Genomic DNA, 20,613 nt, shown 5'->3' with positions numbered 1-20,613 from the left:
ACAGTGATATATGATTATGAGTAATAATAATTTACAAACTTCGTCGAGATCTACTCCTCACAATATAGATGACAGATTTTCTAATAAAGAGCACCTGAACTTGCTTGGTTCCATAAGACCACCATTTCTTTCATACTGTTTTTGCTGTTTTTCTCTAACTACATTCGGAATCTGCCGAGTGATTCCATCAATCTACTAACATCACCAAACCAACAGAGTTACATTTTTTTAACGCGAATTTGGCTTGCTTTTATATAAATGTTGTTCTGAAACTATTACATCGAGTCCGTCCTTCGATTTTACGTCTCACAATACAATAGATGTTTTGTTTTAGGATCTCAAGAATCAGCACTGTTTGTTAAAGTGGGTAATTAATTATACCATACGTTAAACGTTCAGCTTAGTCGATTTGATATCGGAATCAAATTCCTTGAAATAGGAGACCTGTTCGAGTTTTTATTTTTAATTTGATAGATTGAAAACAAATTGTTTTGATGTTCTGATACACTAATACACCATATTTCTTCTCATCATTCCTTACAAGAAGTAACAATGTTATAAACAAGTTTTATTTTTGAGCCTGGAAGCGTTTCACTTGACTGAGCATGTTAAACGTCACTCGATGTTAGTATAATCAAAATCTAAGGGCTATTCTACACATTCTCCACGAGCGTTTTGTTTGTTGGTGCCGTTAACCGGCAAGGGATTGACTAACTATTCTAGATTAGCATTACCTAACAGTATTAGTCATATTAAATAAATTATAAAAAAGGCGACTCAGTTTCTGCGAATCGCTTGTCCTCAAGAATTTCTCATTTTATACATAGTTCCAGCAACCTTTGTTCAATCAATATTTAGATTTTAAATATAGGTTCAAATCCTCCTTGCTTTTCCAATCATAAAGAAAGAGCAGACGTCGCTTCTACTTCAATCATGAATCTTTCTCTATCAGACATACCGGTCAACATACAAGCCAGACGCCGAGACGCCAACTAACTCGTCCACATGCGACTCTTTATTCATTTTTGTCTTTCATTCAGCATCTTTCATTAAGAATGAAACGTCTAGGCATCAAATGGATCAAAAGTGGTAAATGAATTTATTAGTGAACTAATGTTGGATTTCGGCATTCGGCATCAATCGCTCGCACCCGAATGAACGAAAAATGAAACCTTCACTCGAGTTCGTTTGACGATATATTCGAGGAAATGAGCGAATTAAGTTCATTTTTTTGTCATTTTGTGTGTGTCTTGTGATCGAGGAACGAAAAAAAAGAGAGAACATTCACTTGAGTGATCATTCATCGGAATGAATCGAAAAGTGAACCTTCTGATATCACCTTAACACACGCATTTCACTCGCCAGAAAACTGTCGTGTTTTTGTTGTTTTGTAGAATGGCTCTAAATTGGATGCCATCAGTTAAAGTCGAGAATTTATCGTTAATAAGGTAATGTAACATTTTCTAATGTCCTAATTTTCAATAATTTATATGGCAGATTATGATTTCAATGGTGTATCGCCACATTTCGCTACACTTGGGTTCCTTCCTCAGTTAGTATATCTTATGAAACAGTGGAACGATTCGCTACGAACGATCTTACCACATTAGATTTGTTTTGATCGAACTTTATTCCGAAGCCCGAATTGAGCCAGATATACAGCATCTACCAAAAAAATATATTTTTCATTTGACTTATTCTTTTTCACATTATTTTGTAAATGAATAATTGGCAGAAAGAATTTTGCATTCCACTCGTTACCAATTTTAATCAACCATAAACTTATAAATTGGAAAGATGTATTAGGTAATGTTAATAACAGAAATAAAGCCGAATTTTTGCGCCATTTCATGATCTTTGATGAAACGTGGGTCCATCACTTCTCACCCAAATCCAAAGAACAATCAAAACAATGGACTGAAAAGGGAGAACTGGCTTCAAAGAGGGCAAAGACCGTTCCATCTGCGGGCAAGGTTATGGCGTCGGTTTTTGTGATGCACGTGGGATAATTTCTATTGACTATCTTGAAAAAGGAAAAAATATGAACGGCGAGTATTATGCAAACTTATTGCAGCGTTTGAGATAAGAAATCAAGCAAAAACGGCCGCATTTGTTTAAGAAGGAAGTATTATTTCATGAAGACAATGCACAAGCTCACATATCATATTGCAATAGCCAAAATTGATGAATTACTAATTAATGCACCATATTCCCAAAATTTAGCCCCCTTGGATTATTTTCTGGCCAGACCTTAAAAAATGTCTCGATGGTCACAGATTTTCCAGAAGTGAAGAGGTTTTTGGCAATTAATGGCTATTTTGAGGATTCTTATTATAAAAAAGGGTATTGAACATTGCTGGGAAAAGTGGACGGAGCTATTAAGATATTTGTTTCCAAAATTTTTGTGTTTTATTTGTTGGGCCAGGTACTTCGGAGACCTCGTATATCTATTTAATAATCAAATTTTTGTGTACACCTCGTATTACGAACAATTTTGGATTGACCTGACCTGAAGGGGGATACAATTTGTGTAACAAATTGAATTTTAATGAATAAATAATATACATAATAATCAATAACAAAAAATAATTAAAATTAATTCAGTCTAGACCATATTCCTAGGTTCTCCCACCACTTACTTGAATTTTATTATTTGAAATGATGCATTTAAACCTCACATGCCGTGGAGTTTCACACGAAATTTAAATGCGATATCTATAAAAGCGATGTAATTTTCAGAAATTGCAGTCTTTTAATATGTCATTCGTTCGAATAAAGATGTACATACGAATAGTGTTTGTTTTAGTTGCAACTGTGAGTTATTGCCATGGTGTAAGTTGTTTTTTTTATGCTGAAAATTAATTCTCAAAGTGTTTTGTGGATTTAAATGAACACACCGCATCTTTACTACTATATAAAAAGGTTGTATTTGTATTTTATATTACCGATTGGATCGTAGGTATAATATATAAAATTATAATTATTGACGTTGTGGCTTTAAATATTATTTTCATCTACAACATTAGTATAAAAACATTATCAATGCATCTAAATGTTCTTGATTTTAGGTCACTTCTGTTTTCAAATCAGTTTTTTTTGATAATTTTTGAAACAAAGATAAATTTTGACATTTCGAATTTTCTTTAAGTCTTTATCAAAATATGATATTGACACTGACAATTTGCTTATTTATATTGATTTATATATCACCTTCATCATGAAAATGAAAAGAAGGTTGAAATCAACTTAGATATTTTTGTTCTAATAAGAAAAATCAATTTTTCCTTGGTTAGGTTATATTTCAAATATTTAGCAGTAATCAATTAAATTATTTGTGGTTTTATTAGAATTTACAAAATAGAATTATAAATTTTACTTAAATTATTTAGATCTTTTTTATCATTTATAGATAGCTTTTTCGTTCTTATGAATGTGAATCATTTCTAAAAATTCCCTTTTTTGTGTATTAGATTCCGTTTCAAGAATTTTTGAATCTTTATTATTTATTTATTAATGCGCATTAACGAACCATGAAATATCAAAAAAACATATTATAAAGATTCAAAAATTCCTGAAACGGAATCTAATACACGAAAAAGGGAATTTTTAGAAATAGTTCTAAATAAAAGATCTAAATAATTTAAGTAAATTTTGTAAATTCTAATAAAACTACAAATAATTTAATTGATTACTGCTATATATTTGAGATATAGGGACCAAGAAAAAATTGATTTTTCTTATTAAAACAAAGTTCTAAGTTGATTTCAACCTTATTTTCAAAAAGTCGAAACTTCAAATTTTATCTTTCAAAAATTATTTAAAAAAACTAGTTTTAAAACAGAAGAGACCTAAAATCAAGAACATTTAGATGCATTAATATATCAAAAGGTCTAAGAAATAAGAAATTAAACTAAAATAATATATATATTTATTATCTTTTTACGGGGTGTTGGCTCGTGTGAAATTAAGATGGGTCCTTGCTATAGCAAAATTTTCTATACCCACCTTAAAAAGTGGTGACTAAAATTGAGTTTTTATTTTTTTTCTAATTTTATTAATGCTAGAAACTTGGAATTCTGTAATTTTCGTGCGCTCGCAAAGGACTAACTAAGGGTATTTTATCAATATTCCTATTACATTATGCGGGGGCGAAATTAGCAACCCTCAATTCATTTCATATCAAAACTTTTTCTAAGATGAAGTTTAATGAAATAAAATTATAACTCAAAATCGTTGTTTTATTTAAAAATATTTTTTATCCTTAAATTTTTCTCCCAAAACCAATATTTTTAATAAATTGAGTAGAAAAAATGTAATACGATTCATCTCGATTCACCCCAGTATAATGTAACAGGAATATTCAAAAAATACCCTTGGTTAGTCCTTTGCGAGCGCATGAAAATTACAAAAATTTTTCCTGAAGAGGACGGGAAAACTCTAATTAGTGCAGATCGCGGATCCTAGAGGATTTTTGTGGCGAGGTTGGCGTTGCATTTAATTTATCTTGATTTTGCCTCGATCAGGGTCTCAAGTGTCGTACCTTGATCCAGCTCGGCTTTCATCTAATTTTAGATTAAAAAAAAATAAACTCTATTTCGAGCACTATCTATAAAATGATTAAAATATTTTAATCATTTTATAATTTTTTATTTCAGATTTTCATTTCCTCGGTAAGATTCCAAGGAGTAGGCAGATTGAGGCCTTGGAATCAACCGAAAAAAAGGGTGATTCGTTGCGTTGAGTAGGCAGATTGAGACCACGGAATCCGATCACTTCTTACCAATGAACGAAATGGCTCCAAAGTGGGAGCTGAAACGTCGAGAATTTTTAACTAGGTTCAACCCGTGAACCTTATTCTTTTGTTCGTAATCCTGAGCGCGGAAACCTTCCCGAACAATATTACCAATTTTAATTCAATCAGCCCTCGTAGTTGAAAAATAGGTTATAGGCATTCTTAAATTTTTGTTTTCTGAAATTTTAGTTCTACCAGTCAGATAAAATTGGGCGGAGGTGTGATAATGTGTTTTCCGATTCTTGATGCAAATAATAATTTTAGCAGAATTTCTTATTTCAGACGTTATTGTTTAGAAAACCAAAATTTTCACCTGGGAGTAATTTTATTACAATAACTTATGGTTTTGTGACATAATTTTTATTTCATTTTCGATGAAAAAGATATGGTTTTTGAATTTAAAATATCCTGCTTTTGAAAATTTCTCACTGTACAATCAAAAACATATCTAGAAACTTATTGCTAATTTAATTGGTCTTACTGGTTTTCATATAAAACCTAATAAGAAATATTTTAGAATATAATTATTATTTTATCGTTTCGACTCCGCAAATTTCACGTTTTTGTTTAATTTTCTTCACTGTATAGATTCTGGTAAATTCTTTTTCATTTTCATTAACAAATTGTAAAACATTTTGACAATTTTGTCGTTTATTTTTATGCTTTTCGATTTCATCTCTCACAATTTGATTTAAGCGAATTCAATGTTATAAATTAACAATTTTAAATTGAAAAAAAAATGGTATATTTCTGAAGTTTCTCTACGAAAATTGATTTCTTAACCCAATTACTTGTTAAACTGCACGTTTATTGTGAGTATCTTAAATAATTAATTCATCAAACACGGGTTGTAAATATAGTCGGCCTTCATGATAGAATACATAGCGCGTGTTCATAATTTAATATATACATAGTGATGCTTTTGTTTTTTTTATGCATATTTCAATCGTAGGTGGAAATCAATTAACGCGGAGATTTGAGCTGAAACCAATTTTGAATCAGTTTTAACTAAACGAGGATGGTCCCAGAAGTACCTGGTCCAATACATAAAACCCAAAAATTTTGGAAAAAAATAGATTTATTTTTCAACGTAATCTTCTTTTAGTTCCACATACTTTTCCCAGCGATGTTCAATCATTTAGATACCCTTTTTATCGTTAAGCTCCTCAAAATAACCATTAACATCATCTCTTCATTGTTGGAAAATCTTTGACCACAAGTGTTAAATATGGCGAAAATTGATGGACCCACCTTTCATCCATTGTTATGAAACCTCGCAAAAATTCGGCTTTATTTCTGTGAAACATTGCCACTGGATGGAAACAACTTTACGACGCTGTTTTTGTTCCATTGTGACCAAACGCGGCAACGCCCAGCTTTCTTATGTCCAAATTTTCAGTTAATAACCAATGTATCGCACTTTTTGAAATGCCTACTATGTCTGCTAGCTCGCGTACTTTCAGTCGACGATCATAGATTTTCTTCAACATTTCTGGAGTCACTTCATTTGGTCGACCATTGCAATGCTGGTATTCGCAGGTCGCACGGCCCCGTTTAAACCCCACTATACAATATTTTACTGTTGATAAGGAAGGAACAGTTTCACCCAGATTAGAATCTATTTCAGCTTTTATATTGATTAGGCTAACGCCTTTCAATCCAAATCTAATACATGGTATTTTTCAAGCAACTACCGCCATCTCTAGGTCTCTAGGGACAAGTACTTCTGGGATCATTTTCGTATTTGTGGCAACTAACTAGGTTTAACTATTACAGCGAAATTTTAATTTTTCTGTTATTATTTTACAATTTTAGATTTCTTTCAAAAAATTACCTCCTTATCAGAATGGAAATGACTTATTTATTAAAATTATTTATCTAAATTATGGTCCCGGTGACTATATTTCAGTTCTATTTAAAATATTGAATATATAGGTTGCACTCTATAAAAACTGAGGCAAATTTTTTGAGAAAGTATATATGTACAAGATTTTGATAGTAGGGAAAATGTAAAATAATGTGGCTTTGTTTTTACATATTTGGGGACAGGATATATTAAAACTCAATTTTACGAGGACTTATTCTTATGCTCAGAACCAGTCACGACAAAAAAATTGGCAAAGATAATATTTTTATCGTCAAAAATAGACTCAATTAAGGTTAATACATTAGTCTCATCGATTTTCTATCATTTCTAATGCGTCTCGAAAAAAAAAAAAAAATTGTTCAAGCTATCCGTGAAGTCAATCGTTTAGCATTCAATTATTATTTTAGTTTTAGAAATAGCCGATAAACGCTTGAGACCAAATCTAAAGAATATGATATATCAATAACAAAATCTAAATCTACCTGAACTATTGCCGGCTGATATAATTCCAAGCCTATAATTGGGGGCGTTATCGTGATGCAAGAGCGCAATTACTTGTGACGTTTTTCTTTTAATGCCTTACGTTGTTTTGAAACTAAATTTGCATCAAAAATACCTGTTATGATGACTCGTTTTTGCATTTAACGCTTTCGACATCCCAAAATACGGTTACCATGACCTTCGCTACTGAAAGTTGAATCTTAAATTTTTTCGGCGAAGGTGAACTTGTTTTCATTCCACACATCAATGTGATAGATTGATAACTCATCAATCTTTCAAAAAATACAGATGACTGTAAATGTAGTTTACATAATGCAAATAATTCATTCATACTCAGTTTGGTATGGTTTGAGAAACCTCAACTATTTGTGTACTTGATCTTGCAACACGTTGCTCAACAGCTGTGGCCCTACCATTTAGTCTCAGTTATAGTTACAAAAATATATGGTTAAATATTTTATACCAAACTATTTGGATATACGTGGAAAGTCAACCCGGTATAAGACTTTCGAAATACTTCGACGATTTAGTGGAAATATCAAAGGTCATAGATTTTAAATTCGATCATATATTAATTACTTAATAAAACTATTTATATTTTTGGAATTATTAGATATTAGGCAAAATGGAGGGTTGAATGTAGAATTTCAACGGCATCCTTGCTGTTAATATCTTGGATTTAGCCGGGATAAATGCAAGGGTGTTATATGAAGAAACTATCGAAGAGAAATTACAAGACAGGAATTTCTATTTCAATTGGCAGAACTTGCCATTGAATACCAACAAGAGCTCGGCAAAGAAAGTCAACCAATTCCTATCGCAAGTATGTACAGGTACAGGTTCCCGTGCACGAAAAACATGTCAGTTAAGGTATTGTAATAAGACGAATAAATATGTCTAAAATGGGAAAAGTACGTATGCGGAAAATGTACACTTGAAAAGCCTTCACTACGAGCTGAATCGATATTTATATGGGAAAGTACTGGAACTAGTGTTCTGAAAATTTGCTTTCAGTTTTCTGAAACTTACGGTTATACCGAAAGTGAACCCAAACTTCGTTATTTTAAACGAAATGCTATGGTTTTAATTAAGTTTTTGGAATCTACGCGAAATTTCAATATAACTTTATATAAGGCACAGTATGCCTGAAGTCCACCATTTTTTAATTATTTCACACATTTTCGTAATTTTTAGACACTTGCAGCCCTCCACTAAAAAATTATATTTCCAAGTTTAAGTGAGTCAGGTCTAATATTTTTGGGATTTGGACAAATAACACTTACAGCTTTCAAAATCTGTGAAAACCTTGATAAATTTATATATGGTGTTCAGCAAATGGTGCCGAATATCGCTATCTAAAAACTTTGATAACATAATTAAGCATCTGAACACCATATATAAATGTTTGTCAAGGTTTCCACATATTTTGAAAACTGTAATTGTTATTTGTCTAAATCCCAAAAATATTAGACCTGACTCACTTATACTTGGAAATATAATTTTTTTAGTGGAGGGCTGCATGTGTCCAAAAATTTCGAAAATATGAAATAACTAAAAAATGGTAGACTTCAGGCATACTATGCCTCGTATAAAGTTATATGGAAATTTCTCGTAAATTCTAAAAATTTAATAAAAACCATAGCAATCCGTTTAAAATAACGAAGCTTTGGTCCACTTTCGGTTTAACAGGAAGTTTCAGAAAAATGAAATTATTTTAGCTGAAACGAGCATTTCGGAAAACCTATGCAAGCAAATTTTCAGAACACTAGTCGTAGTACTTTTCCATATATATAACGATTCAGCTTGTCTTGAAGGACCCAGTGCTCTCTAATAGAAGAAAATATGTTTTTATATTGGTAAGCTAGCTACTGGTCTGCATTCAATATTGAAAAATATTGTTAAGTTTTGAAAAACTGGTCATTTGACCGGCTGCATTAGGAATAGATTATACGTGAAGTGTCGGTAGGAATAGTGTTAAATTTGATAACCAATACATCATTGATGACATGAATCATTTTTTCATGGTGGATTAATCTAGATATATAAATTATTTTAATTTCTTATTTCTTAGAACTTTTGATAAATAAATGCATCTAAATGTTTTTGATTTTAGGTCCCTTCTGTTTCAAAATTAGTTTTTTAATAATTTTTGGAAGAAAGATAAAATTTGACGTCTCGACTTTTCTTTGAGTCTTTTTTCTTAAGACACTGACAATTTGATTATTTATATTGACCAATAGATCACCTAAAATCACGAACATCAAAATAAGAATAAAATCAAAATAAGAAAAATTAATTTTTCCTTAGTTCTCAAATATGTATTAATACTTTTTTCCGATATGTAGATGGTTGTATTATTGCCGTACCAAAGAATCAAATTGGAAACATAAATGAAACATTCAATTATTATCATAGAAAACTTCAATTCAAAATCGAAATCGAAGAAAATAATAAAATCAATTTTCTTGATATCACATTATATAAAATTAACAATAACTTTAAAACAGAATGTTATACGAAACCAACTTGGTCATCAAGATATTTGAGCTTCAATTCATGTCGTCCTATGTCACAAAAAGATCTGTGATAATACGTTTGGCTGATAGATCTACCCAAATATCAGAACCTGAATTTAGATGCTTAGCTATTCAAAAAGCAAAAAGTGTATAGAAAGAAAATAATTATCCGGAAAAAATGATAAACAACACATATTCAAGAAAAGTATAAACAGACACTACAATCAATTAAAAAACAAAGCAGAAACGAAACATCAAAACATAAAACATTTTTCCTTACCATATGTACAAGGACTTTCCCAACAATTATCAAATTATTTAAATAAATATGATATTAATATAAGTCATAAAGGACATAATACGTTATCCAAATATTTCACTAAATTGAAATCTAAAACACTAAAAAAACAAAAGAAGTAATATTATATATCGAGTGCCTTGTACTAATTGTGACGCTGTCAACATAGGGCAAACATCTCAGTATTTTGATAATAGACTAAAAGGTCATCAATACGATAAAAAAAATTAAAGTGCATTAACGAACCGTGACGTATCAAAAAAACATAAATTCAATTGTAAAGATTCAAAAATTCTTGGAACGGAATCTAACACACACATTCATAAAAACGAAAAAGCTATAAATGATAAAAAAGACCAAAATAATTTAAGTCAAATTTATAGATCTATTTGATAAATTCCAATAAAACTACAAATAATTTGATTGATTAAGTACTGCTACATATTTGAGATGTAAGGACTTAATTTTTCTTATTACAACATTTTCTATTTTGATTTTATTCTTAATTTGATGTTCATGTTGTAGGTGATCAATTGATTAATATAAATGTGAAAATTGTCAGTGTCAATATCATATTTTTTGATAAAGGCTTAAAGAAAAGTCGGAATGTCAAATTTTATCTTCCTTCTAAAATTATTAAAAAAACTAATTTTAAAACAGAAGAGGGGACCTAAAATCAACAACATTGGGATGCAATTATTATTTTAATTTGAACACATGAGAAAAACTTTTAGAAAGCATACATTTGTGGACAAGGATTTTTTATTTATTTTGAAACGAGATATTTTATACAAACAAATATTTTTTGACAAACTGCATATCAAATATTAAAAATAATATCAAATGAAGCGCCAACTCCCAAAAATTCTCACTTAATCATTGCCGATTTAAAATTAGACCAAATTAGTATTACAAATAATTTTGAATGTTATTACATAATATACTGATATGCATACATGTAATTGGTTGCAAAATAATTCAAAATTTTCTGTACCTCTAGATACATCAATTAAATTGTGGAAATAACATTGAAGGTCAATAAAAAAGCAGTTCAAAGAAACTTTGAACTGTATCAATAATGACGTACTTTATTATACCGAGTGTATTTACATTTTTGGTTAGTTAGATAATGATAATAATAATGCATAAATAATGATAGTTAAAAGGAAAAAAATTGAAAAGCTACTACTTCGGCACATGACAGGGAAGAAAGTTAAAATTTGTTTATCTAGCCCCTTAAAGGGATTGAATCTGAGGGTCGCGGGGGCTGAGTAGAATGATTTATTATTTTTATTATCGAACTCAACTCACCAGTTACCGCATTGATTATGCAGATATTCTTTCTGTCCAATTACACATTCGTAATCAACACAAAAAATGGTACATGAAAAAAATGAGTTTTGCTCCCCGATTCTAAAAACTATTACTTATTAACTGAAATCGATTAATCTTCAAAAAGTGAACAAAAAGAATTGTAACATGATAATGTGGCCAGAAACTACATTTTTGGATTATCGTAGTCCAAATGTTCCATTTTTCTTTTATTAGAATACCCAGAATACCCGAAATTGGGTAGTCGGCGGTGATTCCAAATCAACGCCATAAATTTATGACTATTTCATATGAAAATATCTCATTTTAAATAGTCCGTTTTCACCTTCATGAGAAGAAACTAGTAAAGTATCAAATAACTCAAAACCACATTCAAAAGATTACCATGTATGACTAGTTATAATGAAGCCATTTGGAGGACATTTCAATTGTTACTATTTTGGAACATGTATAATTTTATAAAATATAACTGATTTAACGTTATTATCACAAAAACTGACAGTCCTACTACCAATGAAACTGTTAAAATATGTTTAGTAACACAGAAATCAAAGTCATCAGGATTATACATCGTGATGTATGGTCAAAGGAAAGTGATGCATGATATCCAAATCGAGTAGATCTAGGATGTTTTAAGAGACAACAAAAACGATGATAAATTCACTCAATTCAGAACTGGAATCATCACAAAATAGCGGAAGTAGAAATAGGAAAATTAAAAAACTTTATTGTAGGTTGTAAATCCTTGAAAATAGGCTATTAAGAGAAAAAGATTAGAAGGTGTTCAACTATTTGAATGGATACCACAGGCCTCCGAGTAAACCACAACCAATCTAAACCAAAGTTACTCGTACATACCCAACCAAATCTTGATATTATTATTTTCGTTCATTTGTTTTCATACTGATTTAATTTAAAATGTTTGAAGGCAAGAATATCTCCAGTGAAATAACCCTTCTAATTTTCTACTGGAAATTCTTTTTTCCTTTTGTTGATGGTGATTAAGTTTCCATCGTGTGTTTCTTGTTTACACAAATATAATACATGTTCAGAATAATCGTAAATCTAAAATCCCACCGCTTGATCTTGCAGATATCTGTTTTTTGATGAAATTAATTTTAAAGGAATCTTGAGGATGTATGGAATGGATTAAGGATAGGTTGCATTGTAAAAATTAACCGCAATTACCTGTGATGAATTTTAATGTCATTAATATACTAATGTGATTTGTAGCTATGTTTTTTCAGTCAATCTCACAGTATTTGAAAGAAAATCATGTACAAATCAACATGAAAATGATTGCCAGCTCTCAGTCGGCCGCAGCATTAGAGTTGCTAGAATTTTATTGTTAACTAAAGTTTTATATACATTGAACATGAAACTCCATGGTTGCCAGTTGCACAATGGCCGCAAACAGAGGCTGCCACGATTTTTGTGAACCACTCTCGCTTCAGGTAAGTGGAAGCGCAAGAGAGAAGATGCACGCATTGTTACGTGCGATGAATAAGGACAAAGCTTGGCAACTGCGACACATACAGTTTATGTACAGTTTAGGCATTTCGTAGTTTCATTTTCACAACTTTATACTATTGTTAACAACACGTAACAATGCGTGCATCTTCTCTCTTGCGCTTCCACTTACTTGGAGCGAAAGTCGTTCACAAAAATCATGGCAACCTCTGTTTACGGCCATTGCGCAACTGGAAATCATGGATTTTAATGTTCAATGTATAAAAAACTTTAATTTTGCATAAAAATTCTTAAAAAAAATGCTGAATGCAGTTAATTAACAATTATATACCTGTTCACATCTGCAACCCTAATTTGTGACATAATTTTCCTTCAAATGCTGTAAGATTGACTGAAAAAACGTAAAGCTGCAAGTCATATTAGTATATTAATGACATTAAAATTAATTACAGGTAATTGCGCCTAATTTTTACAAGGCAACCTACAAGATCAAGCGGTGGGATCTTAGACCGTGACTGCTTTTTTCATCATTCCTTTTTTGCGAAACTTTTGATTTCTAAAATTATTGCTCTTTTTTTCACAAGTTTTTATTTAGAATATCCATAAGCTATTAAGAACGGATGGCGTTATCAAATATTTTATCTTAACGTAACCGAGTAATTCGATCATCAAACATTTATTACAATATTTTTGTCCCCTTTTTTGTACATGATTGGATTTACTGTTGATTAATTTAAACGGTGGTGGAACTAGATAATAAATAGCGATTCAGTTAAATCCACTAGATTTGGCTCGTTTTCCTTTTAATTCGATTCAATTATTTTCCAGTATATATGTGACGCTATACTAGTCAAGTTGCCACAAGGAACAATTGACGGGATAACTTCAATAAGTGGTAATGGGAAAGAATACTATTCGTTCCAAGAAATACCATATGCAGCGCCGCCTATTGACAAATTAAGATTTAAAGTAAGATTTTTTTTTAATTTGCTAATTCAAGCACCTACTATAAATAAGTAGCTGACTTGAATATCAAAACAAAACCAACACCAACTTAACCAGATTTAAAAAAGGGATGTATCGTACATAATTTTTATCAATACGTAATCCCGGGGAATTAAAGTAAATAGTTAATAGTAAATAGTCCCTGAGTAATAAAAGACATACTTTATTCCCTCAAGACATGTAGAAAAAGTATACTTTCATCACATAAAGTGTATCTAATTAATCTAGTAGTATTTTCGTTATAGGAGCCTCAACCGCCTACCCCGTGGACAGATATAAGAGAAACGTGTATAAATAAAAAAGTGTGTATGCAAAAAAATGAGAGTGCCCTCACGCATGTACCTAGTGACATGACAATATCTGAAGATTGTTTGTACCTGAATGTATACACACCTCAAGTAAGTGTAATTAAATTGATAAAGGTATGATTTATTACATAATATAGTTTAATAATTGACCTCCACTTGAATTTATTAAAACACTTGAGGATATGTAATGGAATAAACATAAAATTATATAGTAAATTTGCCGGTCTTATATTTATAAAGATAAAACACAAAAGACATTTTACAGACTTTTTAATAAAAGCAGTTAAACTCCAGTAGGAGTCTGCCATATTTTCTTTTTGTTACTCATTTTCTAGGTTGTCAACAAATTTATCCAAATAATAGTAATCTTAGACTTTGGAAACTCTGTATCATTTTGCCTATTATTTTTACATATTCCTCAGCTTTGTTATTTTAAGAAAAAAATCCTATGCAACGCTTATTGATAGTTCAGATTGATTCATTATTTGCTTTGAAGTATTCTCTACCGAGACCAGAAAATAATTTGCCAATATATTCTTGAAAAAAATTTTTGGTAAGTGTATATAATGGTGAATGGCTCACAAGCAATTTTGATTTGTTAATCTATTAAAAAGTTCAAAATTTTTAAATCTACAATCACTGGCGATTGATACTTGTCTAAAATGAGTTTTATATTCTTCGGTCAATGCAACCTCGTCCTTTTCCAACATGATCGTAAATCTTGAGAACCAGAGTCAACCAATAAATAATAATTTAGTAGCTTGGGTAGAAACTAAATTGGCATAAATCGATTCATTTATTTAATTCGAGTAAACTCTTTCAGAAACCTGGTACGTCGGAACAACCATTACCTGTTTTATTTTACATCCATGGGGGTGGATTTTTTTATGGTTCTGGTGCTAGACAGTACCATGAACCAAAGTATTTCATGGACTATGACGTTGTTGTTGTGACTTTCAATTACCGCTTGGGACCCTTCGGTAAGAACACGTTGTAATCAATATTTTCCTTTGGTCAAATGAAGAGGTTAATCTTTTTAGGTTTTTTAACAACAGCTGATGATGTGATACCAGGAAATTTAGGGCTCAAAGACCAATTATACGCACTGAAATGGACAGTCGAGAATATTAATCTATTTGGAGGTGATGCTGATAAAATTACTGTAGTTGGTGAGAGCGCAGGTGCTACATCAGCTGGATTTATGCAACTTAGTAAAAGAACTGAAGGTATTTTCATGAATCATATATGTTGAAAACAATACAGGGACTGCTTTGAATCATGAAGTTTTTAAAAGAACATAAATAAAAGTACCAATATTTTAGCTATTTACATTTTTGTTCTCATTATTATCATATCATAATATTGTCCAGGACTAGCTAGGGCTTACATCTTACAAAGTGGTTCGCCAGTTTCTCCTTTTGCGTATCAAGACGCCCCAAGGGAATATGCTTTCAAAATGGGGAAATTATTGGATTCAAATTTTAACTCTAACGATTCTGTAGCACTTTTGAATCTGCTAATGGATACACCAGCTGAGAAGATACAAGCTGCACCTGTAAGTAAAAAGTCTTAAGCATACCAGTTATATAAAGGTGAATTGGGAATTGGGAAAAATTACAAACCATTTCTGATGTCTGTGTAAAAGTTATTGGGGAATTTCTAGATACAAAATGTGGGGCATACCATAAATCCTATTGGAGCTTTGGCAATTTGGTTGCCAGTAATAGAGGACCCCACTTTTCCTAATTCTTTCATCACTGAACCAATGGTGGATTCACTTTTATCTGGAAATTATAATAAAGTACCTTTAATGACTGGAACTACTTCTGAGGAAGCCGTATACTTTTTACAATGTAGGTATATTTATAAAGTATTTATCAGTTAATAGATAGTAGATTCGAGATCAATACTAATTTTAACAACTAGAAACGATATTCATGAACGATTATAATCGATACTTATAGATGTCCGAGAGATAACAGTCAACAAACTTAAACAAAAATTAATGACAAATAACAATACGTAAAAATTGTAACCACGAAACAAAAGCAGAAACCTCCAAAAGGAAATGTGTCACAATTTATACGGCATTTGTTTTAATTTTGAAAAAAAATGGTTATCGTTACGTGATACAATACTTTTATGTGAGAGGTCTGAGCCCAACCAATATAAAAGCTGAATTAGATGATTCTCCTTTGAGTGAGATTGCTCCTATGTTATTAATAGTAGAATATTGGGTAGCAGAGTTTAAACGAAGTAAAGAGGTACTGGATGATCGTTGACTAAAAGTGCGCGAGCTAGCAGACATAGTATGGACATAGGCTTATTAGAAAGTGCGGTACGTCGCATATTAACTGAAAATTTGAACTTGAAAAAGCTGTGCGCAAGATAGGTGCCTTGTTTGCATACAATGGAACAAAAACAGCGCAGTGAAGATGTTTCCATCAAGTGTTTGGCAATGTTTCATAGAAATAAAGCCAAATATTTGTACCGTTTTATAACCATGGATGAAACGTGGGTTCTTCACTTCACAACCGCAACAAAAGAACAATCAAAACAATGAACGGAAAAGTGAAAACCGGCTCTAAAGAAGGTAAAGACCGTTCCATCGGTTTTGAAGAAGTAAAAACTATAAACTTATTGCAACGTTTGAACGAAGAAATCAAGCAAAAATGACCCTAAGGCTAAGGAAGTATAGTTTCATCAAACCAGCTCACACATCCGTTATTGCATTTTTCATAGAACGAACATCTATTTTGATATAATATTGTTTAATAATAAAAAATAACAAAGAAAACATCACTTTATTATAATATTCATTACCGTTTTTCTATCTTTTTTAGATCTAACAAATGAACAGCTTGCATACTTTCAAAATATGCTAGACTCGAATTTGAATCTAACTGTTCATCCAAGACTCAATATCAACCCTGAACAGCTCTCGCAAGCTGCTAAAGAATATAAGGAGGTATATACAAAAACTAATTTCTCTGATGACGCAGCAGCGTATATTAAGGTAATTCAAACTTATCTATTTTATGCTAAAGTACAATATCACAACTATAACAAGACATTGTCCTCATCTGATTTATTCCATCAGTATTTTTCCTCGATGCAATTTCCAAGTGATCTGTTTCCATGTTGTGCTCCATTTTTTCCACTATTTTCAGGTTTTTCCATCCATCGCATATTTTTCTTGAATTGGCTGGGCAGATATTTATTATATCATCTAGAAATATGATGAAAAGCGATGAACTCAATCTCCCACCTTGCCTTACTCCTTCTGTGGTTTTTATTTCTTTTATATAAACTCATGATTGTATTTCGTAATATTTCGACATTTATTTTCCTTCTTTCTAAGCTTTCCCATATTTTTACCCTCGGTACTCTTGATGGTAAATACGTGATGTTGTACACTTCTACCTTTGGTGAATTCACTTTTTGCATCATTTCGTGTATTTTCGATGACGTTTGGTCCCAATTTGTTATCTAGGATTTTCCATCAATCATAATAAATTATTTTTCAGTATATCGGAGAAGATGTTTTTAGTACACCCAACATCCACCACGCAGCTCTTGTTTCGAAAAAAGCACCAGTCTACTTCTATGAATTTAGTTATAGAGGACAAATGGGAGTACAGGATCTACCAGTGTTTCCAGGTAACTTTTTTATGAAATAAATTATATAAAACTAATATATTATTATAAAGTAGAATAATCCAAGTCTACGGTTTGACTGGTACAATTGTTAATCAATCTTTCAGGTGCAAATAATGTTGGTCATACCGAAGATCTTCACTACTTGTTTGGAGGAATAGAGGGTGTATCAGAACCATTATCTCAGTTTCCTGATGAAGATAGACAAACTATGAAAAAGATGTTGACGCTTTGGACAAATTTCGTGAAAACTTTGTGAGTGGATGAATAAATTCATCATATTTTCAGATAAATCCATCAAGAAAACCATAATGTAGTGGTAAAAGTAAAAACATTTTCTTCATCGTATCTATTACTTTTTAATCAATATTCACATATTTTTATCACAAACTAATTTTATGTGACTTAATATGATTATAAAGAAAAATCAATGTTAGCTAAAGAATGTAAAGTACAAAGTAAAAAAAACCAAAAATGATTTTTTAAAATACTGGAAACTCTAAGAAATAATAAAAAGGATAATACAAGATTTATAAAAACTATTAGAAGAACCCGAATTGACGAATAATGAAGAAGACATCATTGACCAAAAAAAAAAAAAAGAATTGGTAACAATGAGGTAAGTTACAGATATTATACAAAACTAAAAACCGCAGAGACTACAGAGGATGTCAATATGACCACTACCACAAAAGCCAATCCGTCAACCTCAAGCAAAGAATGAAATACCGACTCGATCAGAACAAGAAAATAAACTATAAATAAATCCAATAGACAAATACCTGGCGTGACATTATAACATTCGCATTTACCGTTGTCGCCTTTTTAGAAGAAAAATGACTGAATTGAATTGAATAATGTCCATTTGTATATACATATAAAAGTGAATAAATGCTAGATACACATCGTAATTCTTTAAAAGCAAATAGACAAAGTACCACCAAATAATAAACACTCGTTAAGTTTTATAAAAATAATTTCGTTTGAATACTAACTTTTTACATAAATCAAAAGCGGATTATCAGCGAACATTAACCAGGTTACAAAAACTGTGGACAAAGTGAGACAAGAAATGGTAGATAATTCGATAAAAAATGAAATAATAAACTCTCGTTTATTCAAAGTAGAATAATAACTATTGTCACATATGCCTCGATAACATGTGAAACGTAAAGAAATTACAACAAAAAATAAGAGCAAAATGTCCACTAGAGCAGAACAAGCGAAGAAATAAACGGCAAAACGGGACCAAAAAACATATTGGATCTAATGGACTCCAAGGCAGCAAAGACTACAGGAAATACGAGATGTCTAAGAGACAATTGATCGATAGGTTAAGTTAGGTTATTAAAAAAATTTAAAACATAAACACAAAAAAACAACACATCAAAAAAGTGCGTGGTGCGATTAAGTGGCCTCCTAGATCACTAAATTTAGTCTCAAATGTTTAGTTATTTGAAGCATGGCTTTGAGCAAGCTACAAATCTCAAATAATTGAGAAAATAAAAATTCCAGCTTAGTTGTAGAATTACACATGAACAGCTGAGAGACGTGATACAATTATATCCTTATGTAATTGACTTATTCGAATAACTCTAACACATTAAATTTAATTTTGTTTCAAAATATTTTGTCTAATGTATCCCATTCTCTTGCTCGGTGTTTAAAGTTTATCTATCAGAAAGTTCAAGTTGTAGTTTGTCCCAAGTATTCTAGAGTTTCGCAGTACAACTCACTTGGAAAGAATGCGGATAGAGGTTTCGTCTTCTACGCAGTAGAAAATGCACGATGCATCTTCTGCTAGACCTAGCGTCTTCATGTGTTCATCGAGACCGCATTGCTTCTATTATACCCCCGTTGATATTCGTAAATTGTTTTTACTTAGGTTGTTAAACTAATTAGATTTTTTTATTATAGGTTTCCTTTTCAACCCCCATAGATTATCCCAATAACTAATTTTCCATTATTGTGCTATAGCCAATTCCATGGCAAGATTCAGGACCTACGAAAGGTTTAACCGGAATCTATTGGAAGATTGGATTTATTCTTTTTGCCTAGCTCATTTACCTTTTTCAGGTCCAGGTATTCCCAAACCACCTCACATCTTGTGATATCGGATCACTAATATCTGCGTAGCTGATAATAATCTTCTGTCTTCGATAATTCGTTTCTAAATTGAGCTGCGCACATTTTAAGATTACAAATTTTCCCACTTGAAAAATACTTGGTGAATTATCCAAACTTTCAAAGCATTTGGAATTCACAGCATGGTATTGGAATTTTTTTGATTCAAATAATTTTGTTATTTTCCAGAAACCCCACTCCAGTCAAAGATGAACTTCTTAATAATGTTTCCTGGCCTATGATGAAATGTGGTGAACCTCTGAATTTTTTGAGTATTAATAGAACTTTAGTACCTCTAGTCAATCCCAAGTATTACACAAAAGTGAAACAAGTTTTAGATAAGTACGTTAAGCCGCCATATTATGTATATTAATTTTTTATTTATTTATATCTGTACTTAATTAGTTTAAGCAATAAATATTACATTTTTTGAATGACTTTTCATTCAAACAATTTCCCGATTAACTATCTATTGTATTCAACTAAAGAAGCACGGTGGGTGGAAATCCAACTCAGTTACGGAGGGTTACTTAGACGACTCAATAAAAGCAAAATGGATTCCACAGTGAAAATTTTAACGGGAACAACAAGTTCTACTCCAAGCAACATAGTAAATGTTCACGATCACAATTATTCACCTATATCCGAAAACGAGTACCAGAAAAATTTATGATGAATATTAGTGATGTTAGTAACTGTTTGGAATATTCTTAGAGATAATTCATTGTTTCTATATCGCGTTC

The 20,613-nt window shown here is 31.2% G+C and overlaps 1 protein-coding gene across 2 annotated transcripts; it reads left to right on the top strand.

Annotated features, from left to right (window-relative positions):
* The first annotated feature begins 2,663 nt into the window (after nucleotides 1-2,663).
* On the top strand, nucleotides 2,664-20,304 carry LOC130450919 (carboxylesterase 5A-like). Of its 2 annotated transcripts, XM_056789642.1 has the most exons (11): nucleotides 2,664-2,832; nucleotides 13,605-13,745; nucleotides 14,027-14,179; nucleotides 14,913-15,069; nucleotides 15,130-15,315; nucleotides 15,460-15,644; nucleotides 15,753-15,942; nucleotides 16,933-17,105; nucleotides 17,617-17,749; nucleotides 17,854-18,001; nucleotides 20,060-20,304. In XM_056789642.1, the coding sequence occupies exons 1-11, from the start codon at nucleotides 2,758-2,760 to the stop codon at nucleotides 20,241-20,243; spliced, it is 1,725 nt and encodes a 574-aa protein (XP_056645620.1). In that variant the 5' UTR covers nucleotides 2,664-2,757; the 3' UTR covers nucleotides 20,244-20,304. The 2 variants fall into 2 exon arrangements, with proteins under 2 accessions (XP_056645620.1, XP_056645629.1); XM_056789651.1 differs by lacking the exons at nucleotides 15,460-15,644; nucleotides 15,753-15,942 and having other exon boundaries at nucleotides 2,670-2,832.
* Nucleotides 20,305-20,613: the final 309 nt, after the last annotated feature.

Source organism: Diorhabda sublineata, chromosome 1 (assembly GCF_026230105.1).
Source record: "Diorhabda sublineata isolate icDioSubl1.1 chromosome 1, icDioSubl1.1, whole genome shotgun sequence".
Taxonomy (NCBI): domain Eukaryota; kingdom Metazoa; phylum Arthropoda; class Insecta; order Coleoptera; family Chrysomelidae; genus Diorhabda; species Diorhabda sublineata.
This window is presented reverse-complemented; position numbering and strand designations above follow the sequence as displayed.

Bases quoted from the DNA above. Each gene is read 5' to 3' on its own strand.
- LOC130450919 (XM_056789642.1), top strand. From the start codon at position 2,758: ATGTCATTCGTTCGAATAAAGATGTACATACGAATAGTGTTTGTTTTA. The intron at 2,833-13,604 runs GTAAGTTGTTTT...ATTATTTTCCAG, and splicing joins CTGTGAGTTATTGCCATGGT to TATATATGTGACGCTATACT. The intron at 15,316-15,459 runs GTATTTTCATGA...AATATTGTCCAG, and splicing joins ACTTAGTAAAAGAACTGAAG to GACTAGCTAGGGCTTACATC.